Source organism: Equus przewalskii, chromosome 14 (genome assembly GCF_037783145.1).
Source record: "Equus przewalskii isolate Varuska chromosome 14, EquPr2, whole genome shotgun sequence".
Classification (NCBI taxonomy): domain Eukaryota; kingdom Metazoa; phylum Chordata; class Mammalia; order Perissodactyla; family Equidae; genus Equus; species Equus przewalskii.
Window position 1 is genome coordinate 33457717 of NC_091844.1, and position 20380 is coordinate 33478096.

A 20380-nucleotide genomic window follows, 5' to 3' on the forward strand; every position below is an offset into this window, starting at 1 on the left:
TGGAAGATTAGCATTACAGAGAATACACTACTGAATCTTTTAAATTTGGTTCCAACAAGTTTGCCCTGAAAAAACAAATTTGAATGATAATTTTAATCATTACAAGGAAAACTGATATAACCAGTCAATTCTTTTTTTTTTTTAAGATATTTTTGATTTAGAATATGGTACAAAGAACCCATTCCAGCAGAAAAACAGAATGGGAATGAACTACCCAGAATGTATCTCTGGCTTGTAACTTTACTTAGTTATGATGTTACTTTTGTTAAAGCAAATTGTTTTGATGTCCTCATAAAACGCAGATGTCAAAGAACTACGTTGCAGCTACCTCTGTGTCCAAATAATAGCTGGTTTAACTTTCTATCAATCACCTTTACTTAAGATACCACAGAAAGAATGGACAAGGAGATATAAAATTTTGTGAAATTTTGTGAGTAGTGTATGTACTTGGTTAGAGAAAACCCATAAAGCAATGTGCATCACACAGAACGTTTTATAACTATATACATTGTATGGGCTATGTGTGCAATTGATACAGAATAACAAAATGATACACGCAGTTGATCCTAGATCATATGACATTTTCAGAAGATAACATCTTCAGCTATTTTTCAGTCTTTGAAGATTACATTTTTTAATTGCATGGGTATTTCCTTAGGTGTTCTTGATGCAGAATTTGCATACATTACAAACGGTCTCTGACTTATGATGGTTTGATTTATGATTTTTTTACTTTCTGGGGGTGTGAAAGCAAGAGGCATGCAGTAGAAACTGTACTTCGAACTTTGAATTGTGATCTTTTCCTGGGCTTGGGGAAAATCATCCTAACACATGATGGATGAGGGGATTATACCCTTCATATGTAAAAAGTTGTTATAAATCACTAAAAATCACAAATTTCTCCAAGGAAATTGGGCAATGATCAGGTAAGTCACAGGGATATATTCTTAGTAGTTGAGTTACAAGGTCAAAACTTAAGAAAATGTTCAATTTTACCAGTAAACCAAGAAATGCACATTACAATGGGGTGCCAGTTTTCAAAATAACCTATATTTAAAAGAAATGTCAATATACAGTCTGTACAGCTATTGGGAACTGTGCACTGTTGGGTAGAGTCTACATGTCCAAATTTTCTTGAGAGTAATCTGACAATATATATATTTTAAAAACCTTTAAAATTTTTATACCCTTTGGGTCTGTAATTCTATTACTATGAATGTATCCTAAAGAAACAATCAGAGATGTGCAGAAAGATTCACGAAGATGTTTAACATACTCTTGTCTGTAACAGGAAAAATCTGAAAACAGCCAAAATCAAAATTAAGTTATAGGAGATTTGTTAAATATACTATGGCATACATTAACATTATTAAATAAATAAAAATTAAAAATCATATTATTGAAGAATATTTACAGATGTGGAAAACATTTCCAAAATATTAAGTGGACAAGGATGTTATAAAACAGTAGATCCCAAATATATATATATATATATAATTATATAGAATATATGAGATATAATTATATATATAATTTTTTTTCTGTAAATATACATAGAAAAAAATTGGAGATATATCCAAATATAAATAATGACTATCTCTTGGTGGTATGATTACAGATGATTCTCTCTTCTTTGCACTTTTCTGTATTTAACACATTTTCTATAATAACCATGTTAATGATCCAATGATTTTCCTCCAAGGATCTTTTAGAAGGAAGCTACTAAAAAATTACCCAGTGCCCAGAGTCAGGCAAAAGAAAGAACAGGCTTGCTCAAAAGTGGAACGTTTAGAGTCGTCCCATCTAGTGGAAATGATGGAGGTAAAGGAAAGGTTAGTAAGGCCTAATATTTAGCCTCAGTGTTCCCCACACTTCCACATCCCCATCTAGAAAATGCCATCCCAAGCTGTGCTCCAGTTATGGTGTAACCACAACTTAATGGCACTCTAATGGCACTGCCTTGCCTCCTTACTCCCAAGAGAAGTCAGTGGGGACTTCTGAGGTCTGCCATCCAAAGCCAATTAATCCCTACTACCTGTGGGTTATAATCTGTAAAATGGTGTTCTTTTTTCTAGGGGACAGCCTGATCCTGGAGTGCAAACCCTGTTCAAATAGCAGATGAGTTAAGTTCATGAATGGCCAAACCAATTATTCTATGCCAAACCAATCTTTTTTTGCCAGTTTACTCTTTTCCTTTTCTTTGGAAGCCACGGTCTACTTTGAAAATTCCCTGAGAAAAACCCTGACAATTGAAAGAACTGGATTCAGTATGTTGCACGCTCTAAGTCCTGACTCAGCACTAAGGAATGTTATTTTTAGATGGAATATAAAACTGAAAACCTGATCCTTTATTTATTGAAGATCTCTTAAGAATCTTTGTGAGATGATAGCATTAATACTCTATCCCTTACCACATTCTTTTTGTATTTTAAAATTTCTCTCTAGTGTCATGATTGCTACCCGAAATCTCTATTAAAACTGTGGGTAAAACGTGGAAATTGATTATAATAAAAAATAAAAATCATTAGTGAAATAAAGTAAATTAGCTATTAATTATATGCAATTGATAAAAATATTTTTATAAGTTTAAAATTTTCTATTGTTTATTGAAATATATTGTTTGATGTTGAAAAAGCTATATTAAATATTTTAATATAGAATGTATACATTTTCTCAGTAAAAGTGCCTACAATAGTCTTCAAAATTTTTTCCTTTTTCAGTCTCTCTGTCTAACATACACACACACATTTTTTTCTGACATTGGTGTATTTTCATTTGTTCAAATATACTTTTATGTTTTTTTGAGTGTCTATTATTTTTGTTCAAATGCTAAGGGCACCTAAGATAGTTTCAGTTAACTTGTTATATCTGAAACTTGCTTACCCTCATAATAAACAACATTATAGTAGTGGTTGGTGATGAATATTTTCTGGTAAAGGACTTAGATGAGTCCTGTCCAATAGAACTTTCTGTGATGTCCAATATGGTAGCCACTAGGTATGCCACTATCAAGCACTTGAAATATAGCTAATCAGACAGAAGAACTGAACTTTAATTTTACTCGATTTTATTTAAATAGTCAAAAACATGGCTAGGGCTACCGTATTAGATGGTGCAGACTTAGACTTTAATAACTACCCACAATTCATATAGAAATGGACTGGAGCCAGAGGTAGGATCAGAACTAGGGTCTCAATCTAGTCTTACATGCTGTCTTGTGTGGAGCACATGCAGACATTTGTGAGTGTGTAAGTATATTAGTGAGTTAACAAGTATGACAAACAGGTCTTCTCTAGGGTTGTAATATGTCTGTTTTAAATTTTAATGATATTTTCTGTTATGTTTAGGTAAAGACTGTTAAGTATTTGCTGTAGTTAGGCATAGGTAAATGCTGCAAGGTAAATACTCTTAGTAAATACTCTCAAAGACCAAATAAATGGCTTTGTCTTGGTACTCACTTTTATGTGCAAGAGATCAAAGAAACAAATGAGACTTCTGATTTAGAAAAATGATTTCAAGACATAATCTAGCACATTTCATTGGATATACGTGGATGTAAACCAGTGACCTGCACTTTTCCATCTGTCTTGGTCCTCTTTGACCACACTGCTGGACCATCCCTTTATCCTAAACTCCTCTCCTTCAGCTTCCTGGGCATCCTTGCTGAGTCTCCTGCCCTTCTGCCTGGTCCATCATTTCTTCTGTCACTTCTTTCTCCTTCTGCCACTTACTTGTAGATGTTACCTTTGGTTCTGCGGTTGGTCTGGCCCTACACCTCCTATGATCTCTGATTTCTGTCCTCTACCTCATGATTTAAACTGTCATCTTTATAACTTATAACTACCTAATTGTAATGTACTTATCATATGGAAAAATAATCAGCACAGAAAAAGAATGAAGCTCATCACGTAGAGTGTTAACAGACTGCCTTTAAAAACACTGTGGGTTTTTCCTCTAATACATAGAAATAGATATGGATTCAAGAGGTTTAGGAATAAATCTTAGGAAATCTCTTTTCTTTTTGGTGCATTATATAACATAGAAATAACTTATATAACCAATTTATCAGATAAGTTTTTGAAACTTTTGCTAATTTAAAAATTTTTCTAATTTGTGTTTCATCTGAAAAGTAAATGATAGATCTTATTTTGAACAAATTAAATGTAATTCTCTTATGATAATTAGAAAAGTTGCATATGATCCATAATTTTAAAACTGGTTATGCTTAAAATTAAAAAAAATTGCATCCAGTATTTTGTATACATTTTCTCCAAACTCCTTAATTCATAAAGCTACATATTTTTAAGAGTACTGTTTTATACCATTGTGTTTTTAATAGCAAATATACAGAGTTTTAGCTACATTATAATTTAATGAGGCTTTTGTGGGAAGGCCATTGTTTAGAGAACTCTTTGTAAGATGGTTTCTATGGAGAAATGAGTTTCCAAGATGGAACTTAGAATCCTTGGCTCATACCTCTGCTACTTAGAAGGGAACGAGCACTTCCCTGCCATCCCAGGTGCCAAGGAGCCTTTCCTCAACCACACCCTGGAGCAGGGGCTAGCTGCCTTCTCCTCCACACAAAAAAGGATTCTGGGAAGGAAGCCGATCTATTCCCCATGCAGCCTAAGCACCTACTACAAAGAGAATTTTGCGATGTGAAACAAGGTCGCAAGAAGGTACAAAATATTCTTAAATCTGGTATTACTGAGCTGGGACATAGATGTTTTATCTAGGAGGAGAGGTAGCCATTTCCTCTAAATCTACATTAACAATATGTGTACTAAAAGGGAACATTTTTTTTCTAGTGGTTTTAATTACTCTCCTTTTAAATTGGCATTTTCTTCCTAAGTATAAGAAGACTATAAAATAAAACATGGTTTCTAGTTGACATTAGTTAGTATAATGGTGAATCAAAGTGGATGTTTTGGGGTAATACTGCACTGGAACACGTTAAACAATTACAGGAATAGTAATTTGTTTTTTCCGCCCCCCTTAAATGTTATATACAAATAAACAACAGTGATCAGTCCTTGAAGAATAAGGCAGATTTCTGGATATCACAACCATCTCGAAGGTCTACACATGATAAAATTTCCTGCGACATTTCTAACTTCTTAAAGATAATTGTGGTGACATTGAAGGCTGAGGCTGCCCATGGTCAAATATGACTGTAAACTCCCTTTCTTAAAACTTTCTTTTCATTTTCTTTCTATTTAGCAGCTTTCTTACTATGTCTGGGTCCCTTCTTTTTCTAAGTAAGTGGACATTTGAAGGTTTCACTTTCAACCTCCGTTTTTAAGTTGATTCCCACATCTTCTATTCCTTTCTAACTTGCACTTCCAGCTTCTACTTTGGTGTTTCCACTGGGAAGCAACTTAAACTTTTTTTTTTTTTTTTTGAGGTAGATTGGCCCTGAGCTAACACCTGCTGCCAATCCTCCTCTTTTTGCTTGAGGAAGATTGTCCCTGAGCTAACACCTGTGCCAATCTTCCTCTATTTTGTATGCGGGACACTGCCACAGCGTGGCTTGATGAGCGTCTAGGTCTGTATCCAGGATCTGAACCCGCAAACCCAGGTTGCTGAAGCAGAGCTCGTGAACTTAACCACTACACCACCTGGCAGGCCCAAACTTAGCGTTTTAAAATCCAAACTAATCTCTTTTCACTCAGGAATCAAACTTCTCCTGATTTTGGTGTTTCTCTTAAGGGTATCACCATTTTCTGTTATCCAAACTAAAACTGGTCATCTTTCCTTTCTCCCTCTTTGTTCCCTACATCCACGAGTTGCATAGTCAGCCCATTTCTGCTCCATGTCTTTCATATCCACCCCTTCCATTCCTCTGCCATCGATACTTCTCATCACCTCACACCTCAGTTATTGTTCTTGTACATGGTATCTCTGTCTTAAGTGTGTCTCCCTCCAACTTATTTGACATAATACTCCCCAAAATCATCTTTTGGTTGCTACCTTTCCCAGGAAAAATAGTCCACTTATTACACATGTCCTTTGCCTTTTCACATATCTATCTATTTAAAAACACATGCTTTTAGCAGGACTGTTTGGTACTATTCCCTCTCATACCAACTTTACACCAAAACTTAATGAAAAAAGGCAAAAAAGGAGAATGACTACTTATCATACCTTCTTTTTCGGCCTTATGGGAAAAACCTGGGTATTAAAGGTGCATTTTGGATTTATTTCTCTCAATGGACTCAAAATAGACTGCTAATTAGTTTCAGTGTCAGAGACGCACCCTGCTCCTTGCCTGCATTGTATACAGTATACACAAAGCTGAGGGAATGTCAGTGGTGAACTCTGGGAGACTTGTAGGATGAGAAGGAGCAAGTGGACTGGCTTTGTGTCTCTTGCTTCGGTCAGTAACAGAGGCTAACCAGTCTTTCACAGTGCTAGCTCTTGAATTTCTGATTTAGGTTCACAATAGATACTTGTGGATTGATTATCGTTAAATTGACTAAAATGACAAAACCATGGGTTACTCTAAAGCTACTGCATCCCATATAGTTCAGATTCTTTCTTAGTATTTAATCCTCAGTAAAAATGATAATTTGCCTTTCATTGAATACGTCCAAGGGACACATGCACAAATGAAGTTACAGTGATCACCTCTGAGAAATGGAACTGAGGGGGAGGAATTTTTTTTATATAGTACTTTTTTTTTAATGAGCTTGCCTTAATTTTATAGTGAAAAACTAATTGAAAATAATATGCTTAGAACACATTACACACATTAGTTTAGGAACTTTTCCCTGTTTTGTAACACTTCAGGACCTAAATAGCAACAGAATCCAAGTCAAGAAACTTAGATTAAAGGGTGGAAGAGACAGCATCATTTGTGGGCCTTTCCTAGACACATTCACTATGTGACACAGCTTGTCATTAAGTTACTTTTCCTTATTTATCCTGACGCAGAAACAAAGCAGTTCTTTAAAAAAAAGGGGGGTGGGTGGGGAGAGAGACCTAGGGCTCATCACTCAGCCTCTATTAGAAAAGATGAGTGCTTATCATGTGGAAAAATAATTAGCACAGAAAAAGAATAAAATTCTCATGTAAGAAGTTTTTAACAAACTGCCCTTAAAAAACACTATGGCTTTTGATAAAACTACTCAAAGAATTTGTCAATAAGGTGTTCCTGACCACTCAGAAAACATTCTCTCCCTCTCTCTCTTTCACACACATACATACACGAGATTATCAAGATCTGAAAAGCAGTAACTGGTTAAATAGTTGCAAAATGTTTTCTTCAGTGTCCTTATCATACCTCTCCTGTGAGCGCTCTGTTTTTTCTCTGAACATAACTTTCCTCCTTATGCTTTTCTGGACTTCATTTCCCATCCCAGCCTGAATTTTCTGGGAATAGTAACTGCCGCCAAAGTGGTTATAGCCCTACTAAAAGAGTAAGTGGGCAATCTGTCTTCGAATGTTTCTCAAAAACACACACTGCTGCACCCGTCAAAGGGCAGCCTGGAGGGTTGAAGGAGAATCCCGATCTGGGGGAGGTCTTGGTGGGAGCGGGAAAGCGGCCCCTCGACTGGTATCCCGTGGTTCCCCACGCCTCGCTACGGCCAGCTTTGGCTCCCCTCCTTGTCTTTCCAACGCAGCTCCTGACTCTGCCAACTCATACTGGAGTGTGGACCTGGGGCTGCCCGGGGCTGACAACGGTCCAGGTGCACCCTGCAATTCCGTAGTGGGTCCCGGTTGGTACACTGATGCAAATATTCCTTTCTTTCAGAGCAAACTGATTCCCTCTAGCCCCAGGGCTTGGATTTTCCTTTTTTTTTTTTTTTTTCCTGTGGTGCCTGGCTGGCTCTGGCACCTTAAGGCCGCACATCTGCTCCTCTTCCCCGACAAGGCTCCCAGTCCTGGGCCCCAGCTCCCCCCGCGCCCGCCGCTCGCGCACCCCTCGCATTTCCTTCCTCCCAGGGCACCCCAGCATTTCCTCCTTCCCCTCCCGGCGATGCCTCCCCCGCCTCCCCCCGCCTCCAGCCACATGACAGGAAGGGCTCCACCACGCTACGTCACCGCCGTCCTCCCCCCGCCCCCCGCGCTCCCCCCGCCCCCCGCGCTCCCCCCGCCCCCCGCGCTCCCCCCGCCCCCCGCGCTCCCCCCGCTCGCACGCAGGGGGCGGCCGGCGGAGAGCGAACGTGGTCCGCGCGCTCCGCGCTCCCCAACCAGAGCTCGCCAGAGCGCCGCGGCGGGCCGCCGAGCCGGCGCGCGGGTGCCCGGATGTGCGGCGCTCGCGGAAGCCCCGCCCGGCCGCCGGCCCCGCGCGCGCGCCCCCGCCCTCCGCCCCGCGCGCCGCTGCGCTCCGCTTTCTCCTCCTCCTGCCGCCCTCCCCCTTTTCGTGCCTTGAGGTTGCGGGTCAGCGCAAGCCTCTGCAGAGAGTCCGTCACGGCTCCGGCGCGAGCGCGCGGCTGCAGCCCCCGAGTCGCCTGGCCCCCGTACCCCCTCTCCCCCTCCTCTCTGCCTCTCCCCCTTCTCGCCGCCTCTCCTCCCGCTCCCTCTGTCTCCGAATCTCGACCTTAATTTCTCTGCTCCCCCGCCCGCCCCCGCGTGCCCAGTCACCCGGCCGGCGCGGGCCCCGCGGCGCCGCCGCCCCTCCCCCAGCCCGCACCCCCTCCCCCGCGGGCGTCCCGAGGGCCGCAGCCGCCCCGGCCGAGCGCAGCTGGGCCGCCGCCGCCGCTTCCTGCGGGAGCCCGTCTGAGCGCCGACACTCTCCTCTGCCCGAGCGAGCCGTGACCGCCGAGCAAAATGGTGAGACCTCTGCTTCCCCGATGCACCATACCGCCCCCGCCCGCCGCTTCCTGGGCCGGGGGCGAGCCCCGACGCCCCCGGTCGGCTTCCCCCGGTGGAAAATTCGAGAGCTGGTGCCGCGGCGGGTCCGAGAGAGCCCTCGGCGGCCCGGGTGCGTCGGTGGCTGGCGGGGGCGGCCGGCCGGCTGCTTGACAGGACGGCTGGTCCCCGCGCCGCCCCCGGGCCTCTGCGGGGCGCCCCCGCCCCCTCCCGGCCGCCGGGATTCCGCCCCTGCCTCGACCCCCCCTCCCCCCCACTCCCTGGGGCCATCGGTCTGGGACTGTTCCCTCGTCGCCCCGCATTACTTCTCTCCGGACCCTCCTGCACGTGGAGCCCCCCTCTCACCCCCAGACGCACTCTCAAGTTCGGGGCTATTCCCAGATCCTATGGGAATAATCGTCTGTGGCAAATGGCTCTTTATATAAGACCCACTTTTTCTCCAGGGCTGCTCTTTCTCCCACTCCCACTCCATTTTCGAGCAGTGAGTCTTGGCAGGAATCCTGCCACTTACTTCCCCCCTCTGCTGTTAGTGTTTATTTCGCTGCTGTTTGCAACCTCACGGGGTTTCTCTCGCTGCTGCTTTTCTCTGCACTGGCGAACCGGGAAGCTCCAAGGTGTAGATTCAGGAAAACAGAGTCTCACTCGGTCTTGGATAAATGAGGACACTTGTTTTTTTAATGCTTCCTTACTACCAAGGAAGGGGTTTTCGTTTTCTTTGTTACCTTCGTAAGTCTGTCTCTGGTGGTGGTTGTTTTTGAATCATGGCGATTTAAATTTGTCTTTCCTTACCCTCGCATTAATCCCTAGGTAGAATTCGCTGCTGTAGTGTTTCAAACCGACGCTAGGGGTGTGTCTCCCGCCTCTGTCACTGCAGCCAAGAAATCAACGACGCCCTTTTAGCCTGTTACCTTACCGGTTCTGGCTCCGGGCAGCCGGTGCAGTCTCCCCTTCGTAATTAAGAATTGGGTACATAGTAAAGTTCGCAGTGCTCTTGTCTATTTAGGAGGGATTCGAACATGTGATTTGGTTGTTAGGCGTTTTGTAAAAGTCATTGAACAGTTGTCAGAAGATTTTTAGACGGGTTGTTTGACGTTGGGTAATTCCTTGCACCTTTTCATTGTATTGTATTTCACCGTGTATGTAGAATTTAAGTATTTCAAAATAGAGAGGTGGATTAGGGAAGAGAGAAATTCTGCCGATTGCAACTTAAAGTCAATTTGGTGTGATTGTGAAGGGAAGAAAGTGAAATTAGAATATTCAAGCAAATCAGCTTTTATTTAAAATACAGGACAAATGATTAAGGGCACTTATTAGTGTACTTAAAATCCAGATTAGGAGCAGACTTAAATGATTAGTGATTTTGAGATGTCGAGGAAGTTTTTTCCCTGCCAACTTGGGAAGCAGCTCAGTGATGACTTTGGCCCCCAGAGTCGCAAAGTGTAGGCTTTTCCGGACTATTACAGAAAACAGCTTAGATCAGAGCCATTCATAGTACAGTCTTTTTGTTGGCCTGGCCTTTTGTAGTTATGAAGTGCCCTTTAGTGCTTTAATACAACTTCCTTACTGTGTGTATTTTATCTGAAGATCTTTGACCATGCAGGCAGTGTTTTTGCTGCATTTATAAACAATGCGTTTTGAGGAACAATGATCTGTTATTGATAAATTAAGATATATTGTTGATATATTAAGCAGAAAGATCTGGTTTCCAAATAGTTTTTTTCCTTGTGGTTCATCGCCCCAGCTACCCCTCTGTTTTTTTGACCAACAGACTGAATTTGGGAAATCCTCTTTTAGCTCTTAAATTTATCTTCCTGGTACTCAGTGTTTCCTTATCTTTTAAAAATATTTTAAAGTTTACCATACGATATTGCTTTTGTCCAAGTCATTGTCTCCCTTTTCTTTCTAGTTTCCTTTTATTTTTTAATTCACTCTTAGCTCTTTTTTCTACCATCCTCTCAATACCATTTCAAGACCTACATAATTTGTCGTGACAGTGGCTTCCCAACTTTAGGATTATTTTGGTCTGCTGAATATAGCACTGGTTTGAAAGTATCAAGATCATAGCTGTAGCTGAACTCTGCCATATAGAATACTGAGTAACTCAAATAAAGTGGGCTTTGGAGTGACCTGGTTCGTTTCGCTAGTTAGTTGAGCATACAATTCTGAAAATTTTGACTCTCTTTGGAAAATCTTGATTATAACTCTTACTGAGTATCCTGAACATGTTTATGTTTACATTTTTGTCAGCGGATTTTAATTTGTAACTATTCCTGATGAATTCAAGTAAGAGGAAAGCAAAAGGCTGATTGGATTGAACCTATCAAGAATTTTTCTGACAGATAATTTTAGTTGCTACCTTAAAAGTAGTTTACTTCTTTTTTCCCTGAGAGTTAAGTCTTTCTCTCCCTTCACCTTTATTTGAGTTTTAAACTGTTGAGCCTCTAGGTGGGATAAAGATTACGTATATGTATATAAAAATCTGAGTACTGAGCTCCTAGGAATTTTCCCCAAATCATTAATGGTCAATTATCTATGATTAAATAAATAGCAGCTATCTTCACAATTTTTTTTCTATGTAAGCATATATAGTTTTAGATAGAGGATGTCAGTGTTACTGACATGCAGAGGAATGGAAAAAGAATAAAATAAGAATAAGAGGTTTAGGATGGTGTGATTGAAAAGTCTCTGAGTAGTTTTTGAAGGGGTAAATTTTGTAGGGGCATTTTTAGAAACTTAGCATTTCATATAACAGAATTAGTTTTTAGTGTGTGCTTAGTATAATTTGGAAAGTTGATCAGGCTTTTTATAGCTGTTTTTGTTTTAATAGGTAATATGGATTTTGTTCTGGATGCATGTTTGAACATAGGGCATAAGTAATTAGCCGTTGTTTTAGATTTTGTTTCTTAGGGCAACCATAAATTTTGTAAATGACGTTTTTATGTCTTTATGTTTTTAAACTTTTTATTAAAATTATCTCCATGATCTGTAAATAGAACTTAAAACACATTTATTGCTATCTACAGTAACTGCACTTAAAGTGGTACACAACATGATGTAGTTCAGGTTCTGTGGCAAAGAAAAGCTACGTTAAAAAAAAAAAAGCAAACAACCTGTCTTGTGGCCAGCAGAATTAAAATTCATATCAGTCATGAGGAGAAAATTTCTCCATTCATTGTGTCCCACAGCAGATGAGAAAATTGAAAAGGATCACAATACAAGATAAAGAAGCTGACTAAGGGTCAGTCAGCAACGAGAGGGACAGACAAGTGTGGGAGGATCAGGCATCTGTCATAGGTAGTAAGGCAAGAACAGGGCAGTATAAGGAAGTCAACTTGGGCCAGGAGGATTAAGCGAGTCAGACAGACTGTGGGCCCAGAGTCAGGGCAAGCAACAGGGATTCATTCATATCAGCAAATACTTGTAGATTTTTGTCTGCTGTTCACTGGTTACTGTGCTTGTTTGTGGAGGAAATTGAAATGATTAAGATTTCCTACCTTCCTTTAAAGTAGAGAACATAAGACAAATGCCAGTAGGTGTGAAAAAAGTTAGCGTGAGTTATCGTATGAATAACATACATGAAGCTCAATAGAAATTGAGGGAAGAGCAAGATGAGTTTCACCTGGGATTCGGAAAAGTTTTGTGAAGGTGGTGACAGTTGGGCTGAGTCTAGAAAGATGATTAGGATTGCATTAGGCAGAGTTGGAGACAGCTAGGAAAAGACTCTTTAGGGGCCAGCCTGGTGATGCAGTGGTTAAGTTCGCATGTTCCGCTTCTGTGGCCCCGGGTTCGGATCCTGGCGTGGACCTACGCACTGCTTGACAAGCCATGCTGTGGCAGGCATCCCACATATAAAGTAGAGGAAGATGGGCACGGATGTTAGCTCAGGGCCAGTCTTCCTCAGCAAAAAAGAGGAGGATTCCTGGCAGATACTAACTCAGGGCTAATCTTCCTGGAAAAAAGAAAAGAAAGACTCTGTAAAGCCTGGAGATAGGAAGAGACAACATGTATTTGGAGCACTGATACTCAAAATGTGGTTCCGGAACCAGCAGCATCAGCATCTCCTGGGAACTTGTTAGATTTCACCCTGAACCAGCTGAATCCAAAACTGAGGATGGGGCCAAGCGGTCTAGATTTTATAAGTCTTCCAGGTAATTCTGATATATGCCACATTTTGAGAGTCACTGATTAGAGAATAGCAAGGAATGTACATAAATTTTAGTTGAGCATTTGCTAATATACCTAGCACTGTCTATACAAACATAAGACAAAATTGTAATTTCCAAGGAGCTTAAGTGGAGTATTTTGCAGTGTAATGTGTGGTATTAACAGACTAAACGTAAGGTATTGTAAGAGCACATGGCAGGGGAGAGGCTTAATCCAAACTGGAGTGGGGATGGGGCAGGGAGATGAATGTCACTCAAAGAAAGCTTCCTGGAAGAGATGGGGTCTGAGCTGAGTCTTAAAAGAATGAGTATTTAGCCGGTGGGAAAGGCACTCCAGATAGAGAGCTTTATGTTTAAAGCCATAGAGGCATGAGATATGCAAGCCAGTTCGGCATGGCTGGAGGGTAGGGGGTTTGGGTGGAAGGGAGAGAGAAGGTGGTCAGGTAGATTGAGGCAAGATCATGGAGGAGTTTGCATATCATACGAAGGAATTAACATTTTTTTCCTAAAGCCAGTTGGGAAGCTATTATTTTTAGCCAGGAGAATGACATTGTCTCATTTACTTTTTTAGAGAGATCAGATGAACTGATGGCTGTGTGGATAATAAAATAGGATAGATGAATCGAGGCATGGTAATTAAGAAATTATCACAGGAATTCATGTGAGAAGTCAGGACCTGAAAGAATGTAGTTACAGTGCAGATGGAGAGGAGGGGCCAATTATGAGACACATTTTGGAGGTAGAACATAGGACTTGGTGACTGTTGGATTATGGGGAAGAAAAAGGGCGAATCCTGCTGTGGCTTCTGGCTTGGGTGACTGGATAGAGGATAGAGTCATCCATTCAGCAAACGTTTATTGACCACCTACTTGGGTAAGATTCAGTTCTAGGTTACATGGGAAATGCTACATCGTCCTCAAGAAACTTCCACTTTGCTGGGATGACTGTTGTTTCATCTCTAGTTTTCTCATATCATTTGATAATTACTATTTGAGATGCTATTTTGCAAGATTCTAAGTTCAGTAAGGTGTAGTGCTGTGAAATATTGACAGTGCTTGCTGTATAGCTATCATGGCCTGGGAGATAGCAGAAGGAACTGGATAACCTGAAGGTAGGAAGAGGCAACATATGTTTGAGCAGTGATTCTCAAAACAGGGATCTTGAATCAGCAGCATCAGCATTATCTGGGACCTTGTTAGAAGTGCACATTCTCTGCCTAGGAGATGTAGGAGAAGGAGATTTGAGAGAGTAATGATGATTTCTATTTTGGACATGTTGAATTTAAAGGAGTCATGGGTCAACTAGGTGTATATGGCCAACAGATAATTGGCCATCTATATCTGGAGCTCAGAAGAGAAATCTGGACTTGGATTAAAGATTTGAGCATTGTCTGTATTTGTATTAGGTAATAGTTGAAGCTGTGAAACTGTATGAAATCCTGTAGAGAAAGAAATTTATAAAATGAGAAGAGGGTAAACCCTCAAGAACACTGCATTTAAGAGGCAGGTGGAGGATGAGGAACCTGTGAAGACTGTCTGAGAGTAAATAGCCAGAGAGATAGCTGGAAAATTAGCAGAGCCATGTCAGATTTGAAGGAGATCAGGAAAAAGAAGAAATTAAAAGTGTCTTTTGGGGGCTGGCCCCGTGGCCGAGTGGTTAAGTTCGCGCGCTCTGCTGTGGCGGCCCAGGGTTTTGCTGGTTTGGATGCTGGGCGTGGACATGACAGTGCTCTTCAGGCCACATTGAGGTGGTGTCCCGCATGGCACAACCAGAAGGACCTACAACTAAAATATATGACTGTGTACTGGGAGGATTTAGGGAGAAAAAGCAGGAAAAAAAAAAGATTGGCAACAGTTGTTAGCTCAGGTGCCAATCTTAAAAAAAAAAAAGGGAGTGTCTTTTGGTGGGATCAGGAGCATTCTGGTGACTTTGGTAACAATACAGAAAAACCCCATTTTGTACTGGTAGCAAGGAAAGCCAGGATGCAGTGAGTTGAGAAATAAATGGGTGGTCACACATTGAGTTCCTTAAAGCTTTAACTAGAAGGAGAGAAGATGAAAGCAAGAGAATTTAGTTTGAGGAAGAATTTATTTTGGGGTTAAGGGAACAAACAGGGAAAGAGGGGGTGTGGTTGAAGATTCAAAGGGAAAAGACCTCAATAGTTTGAGGTCTCCAAGGAGGTGGGAGGGAATATGACTCTCCTTAGACAAGAGATTTTTCTCATCTGTTAACAGAGGCAAGGAGAGAAAAATGAAAACTGTTACAGAGGTCATAATCTTGAAGACAATAACTTCACTTAAGTCCTAGGTAATGAAAATAAGATTGGAAGAGAATGTAAACTCTGAAAATGCAGAGGCCTTATCTGTGTCTTTTAATTGTTATATTCCAGATACTTAGTATATAATAGATATTAAGTAGTGTTTGGAGAAGGAATGTGTGAATGAATAAATAGAATAAAGGAGTAATTGCTGATGAGACAGTGGAGAGAAGAGTGTCCATTCCTTTTTTGAGACATTTATGAAAAAAAGGACAAACAAAAGTTGGCTTCAGTGGTTTACAGTTGGCATAAGTTGTTTTTAGGATAGAAGATGCCAGTATTCTTTAGAATCAGCAGGGAAGCCGGGAGAGGGAGCTGTAAGAAAGATGATGCGTGGAATGAGGCCTAGAAGTGGTAGAAAGAGGAGCGATAAAAGGAAAGGAGAGACATCAAAAGAGAGAGAGAAAAAAAATCAGGGTGAGGAGAGTAGGCCATGGCAAGAGATATGTGTTAATAATGGAGTTCATACCAGATGGCCTAAATCATCTCAGTAACTCGAGATAGTTTGAGGCAAGATCATCTGCTGAAATTGAGATTGAGGCTGAGGCAAACGGGGTGAGATTAATGGTGAGGAGTCTGGAAAAGGATTATACTATCAATTTTGGGGGATTTGACAGGCAGTTAACAGGGTATTAAGTAAATATTGTTAAATAGTAGGTGGACCCAGGAGAGAGCAACAGGAATCAGTGACCTAGGAAATGAATCTAGCAAACAGGAGTTTTAACAAGAGTAGAGCTTAATACTTTGTCCATCTTTAGTTACTTCTGATCAAGTTGCATAGATCTAAAAGGAACCATTTTTGAGTTCAGATTTTATGTAAGGGGAACATCTAGTTGTAGATTGATATTCTTAAAAATTTTTTAAAGTTCTGAAGACACTGTTAGTACATTTGCTTAAAAATTTAAACCATACTGAAAAGTATAAAATGGAAGGTAAATCTTTCCTGGCCTCCCTTTCCCCTTGTATTGATCACTGTTGAGTTTCTTGTATATTCTTCTGAGGGAGTTTTTTGTTGGTTTCTTTTTTCCTTCTCTTTCTTTTTTTCTCTCTTTTTCTCTCTCTCTCTCTTTCTCTCTTTCACCTATGCCAGTGTATGGATTTATTAGTTTTTTTATAATTTAGTTATTATTAATTAAAAAGATTACAGAAGTCAGACTTCAAAAGGTTGTAATGATACAATACTCTAGTTTCCTCATTACAATCAGTTTTATTACAAGGTTTTTAACTATTTCAAATGTAAATGTTGAGTCAAAAACAATTCAGCATAATTTTTCTGATCGGGTAGTGATTTCATAATGATTGAGGTTGGTGCTTTAACAAGGGTCTGAACTGTGACAGTGTTCTTATGAAATTACTCTTAGGGAAAATAATATTTTACCAGAACATTTTTTGTGTTTATTTTTTCTGCTTATCACCTTATGAAGCATTAACTGCATAGATAACAGTTTCTTAAGTCAAAACAGAAAATGACCTCCAAAGTGTAGTGGATAAAGTATCTATTTTATTTCAAGCTTGTCAGATGAAAATTTCTTCCTCATTTTTACTCTTCCAAGTAAACCTTGTCTGCAACAGCCTGCATACACACTCTCCCTTTCTGAATTTTCTCCTTGGACTCCCATACCCTCTTGATGGTCGTGAGTTGACAGTATAATTATAGCTGATGTATAGATCTAGTGCAGGAATAAAATTTTGAAATGACATGTGACTAATAGATGTTTCTGGGTTTGTCTTTGGTTTCTATGGTCTTGTACTATAAAAATATCTAAAATATTCAAAGGTTTCTCTAGGAAATCCTTTAAAATTTAGCGCTGAATTCAGTAAGTCATAGGTTCTTCGTAGGTTCCTTCCTCAGAGTGTTTTGTTTTCTTAATTAAAGCCCTTTCTTAGGACTGTCATCAGGAAGGCCATGTTCGTAGCCCTATTGCTATCCCAAAAACATTTCTGTAAATGAGATGTCACTTTGACTTGTTTTTCTGGTAGCATTATTAAATTCATCTGTGCTCTAGGCAGGTCTCTTGTCTTTTCTAAAGAGTACAGAGTATTCATTTTTATCTGTTTGTTAGAACTAGGCATGCGTTTTGAAAACCTACAAGAGAGTGAAGCATAGCAACCTACAAAAAGGGTCCAACCTTGACCATTGCCCATATTAGAGCTTTCTATTAGCACTTTATTTATCCTTAATCTCTCTAATTTCAGGAATGATTTTCATCCTTTTCATATCCTCCTGAGTGTTATGCTACAAGCAGTCTCCTGCTATAGGGATGCAATAAGCTGGCATTCTTTTGTATTGCTTGCTTCTAAGGCCGTCTTTAATAAAAATTGGAATGTCAGCAAAAACAAGTGCTAATAGGTAATAAGAGAAACCTGTGATTTTATGTGTGTTTATGTTGCAGCTATTTTCCTAACAAGTAGAGATGCATGAATTATAAACTAACTCATGATAATCTTTCTAAGTAAATAGTGAGTTTATGAACATAGGTATACTTCAGCTCTGCCCTTCTGTCTGGCTGTCACTCTGTCTTTACCATTACTATGAAACTTCTTGGCTCTTATCTCTGTTTGCTCTTTTTCTTGTTTTTCAATCTACTGCAGTCTAGATCTGTGATATCCAGTTCAGTAACCACTAGCTACATGTGGCTGTATAAATTCAGTTCTTCAGTCACAATAGCTACAGTACAAGTGCTCAGTAGCTACTTGTGGCTCATGGTTACTGCGTAAGCACAGATATAAAACATGTCCATCCGTGCAGAAGAATGATTATGTATCTGCATTTTACTGAAACTTATTAGGTTGGCAGTAATCTTCTAATTACCAGTATGAGATTTGGAGTTGGAAACATCTGAATTTAAATTCTGGTTCTGCGATTTATTAGCTAAGTGACCTTGAACAAATACCATAAACTCTCTAGACCTTATTTAGTTCATGTGTAAAATGAGAATAATAGCTCCTAAGATTGTGGCAACAATACAGAGTGTCTGGAAATCCAGTAGGTACTCATTAAATGTATCTGCTTCTTCATTCTTACTTGACTTCTCTGTAATGTTGGACCTTGATGGGAACTCTTGAAATTCTCTCTTCTTTTGGCTTCTATGATATTTTCTGCTAGTTGCTGTTCTACCTTTCTGATCATTTTTAATTTTTGTATGCTAGCCTCTCATCTGGGTTTGCTCCAAGGCCCTCTTAGATATGATTATATCACTTTTCTATTTAAAATCCCATGTATTATAGAGACTAAAATCCTTAAGACTGCCCCTAGACTCCATAGGTTCTACCTGTTCTTTACTTCAGCTTCCACCGTCTTCTTGCTTTGTCTCTATACTCTAGCGTTACATTTTATTCAGTATTGTATGCTATATTTATTCTTCCATCTGTTTATTCTTCCCTCAGAGCCTTTTGCATAAGCTATGTTTGGAATACCTCAAAATTCCCTCGAGTAAGTGACTGAGCCTCCCACCCCTACACCAGCTCAGGTCATATTCCTTTTAGTAGTGCCTTTTACGTCTTGTTTGTACATACTTCATTGATTAGTTCTATAGGTGTTTGGTTGCTTTCTGTCTCCCCATGATTTATTGTTAGCTCCATGAGAGTGGGCATGATGGCTGTCTCGTTCTTCACTCTTATATACTCCTGCTGCCAGCATAGGGCCTTATATATTATAGGAATTCAGTAAATATTTGTTGAATGAGTGAATTGAGTGAATGCATGAATTCTTGTTTATTTTCAAAGTTTTGTCATATCCTATGTACTAATGATTCATATTTTCAGCCCACGTCATCATCTTCTGCTCCAATCCATGGATCTAACTGCTTACTGGATATTTATCTAAATAGGGATGTCCGTAAGACACTTCAAACTCAACATAACTAAAACCATATTCATTATTGTTTCCCTATTCATGCTTCATTATTCCTTAATGGAAACATGTCTGTACATTCACTCCTATCTGGAAACCTGGTATACCTTTTCCACCCCTGTACTACTACCTAAGTCTTAAGCAATCATCAGTAGCAGTCTCTACTAAGACTATAATGTAGGAACACAGTCTAACCTGGTGTAAGCGTGGGAGGCTCACTTGCTTACTTTCAAGGCATTCCAGTCTGGCTCACATACTATTGGTAAAGAGGAAAATGTTCATAACATTGCAGCATATTAATGCTTTGTGCCATCAGGTCATGGCAGCTGAACCCAAAATCTGCTAACACAGCTGAAAGCAGTGAGCTACTGAAGAATACAGCACTGCATACTATCCTTATAGCCTACATTCTTCCTCTTGGCTCAGTGGGGCCATTTGTCTGTGTTGGAAGAGTTTATTGCACAATTCCTCTAAGTATGTGTGCATTTTTCCTTTGTTTCTGTAACTTAGCTTCAGTTACCCCTTACACTTTTTTCTTTTTCATCTGTACCTTTAAAAAGTCTCATACTTATTAGTTATTTAGCACATCTTTATGTTAATATGCTTGTTAGGATTTTTGTTGATTTTGTTAGTACTCTGGTTACAGCGTTGCATAGGTTTTGAGTGTCTGCTTCCAACTATTTTCCTTAACTCATATTGTTTTTAATGTGTAGTTTTAAGAATATGAAGTGTTTTCAGGAACATAAGTACCATGTTATAGCAAATGTGCTCTCTCCTTTAGATCTCCCAGGTGCCTCTTGAATCAGCTTCTTCTTCATCCCCTTTGCCACTGGCGTTGTCACAGTTAGATTTATTGCTCACGTGGACTATTTCCATAGCCTACGTAATGCTTTGCTCTTTTTGCGTCCAGTTTCTTCCTTCATTCTGTCTTCTGTATTGCCACCAGAGTTTTTCTTCTAAAAAGGAAATCTAGTGTCACTGCTTTATTTAAAAGTCATTGCTGCATCTTCTAGAATTAAAAATATAAGTTTTTTGTATGGCACCTGTGTTCTGATCCTTATTTCTAGCCATCCTTATTCTGTAACCAAGTCAGACTACTTGGTTCTCAGATGCCTCATCCTTTTTCACTTATTGGTCCCTCTGTATGTGCCTTTTCTTCCATCTGCAATGTCCTTCGCCTTTCTCTGTCTAGCAAACATAAGATCCTGTTCCAGTGGCATTCTGTGAAAAATT

At 40.1% G+C, this 20380-nt stretch overlaps 1 protein-coding gene across 2 annotated transcripts in view; it reads left to right on the forward strand.

Annotated features, from left to right (window-relative positions):
- The first annotated feature begins 4473 nt into the window (after positions 1-4473).
- The window catches only part of PPP3R1 (protein phosphatase 3 regulatory subunit B, alpha), a 66591-nt gene continuing 50684 nt past the window's right edge, over positions 4474-20380 (forward strand). The window contains exon 1 of one of the 2 annotated variants that reach the window (XM_070573849.1): positions 4474-4679. In XM_070573849.1, the coding sequence (XP_070429950.1) occupies positions 4620-4679 (60 nt within the window). In that variant the 5' untranslated portion in view covers positions 4474-4619. Of the gene's footprint in view, positions 4680-8194; positions 8776-20380 lie in introns of those variants that run through there. The other variant, XM_070573850.1, reaches the window with a different exon arrangement.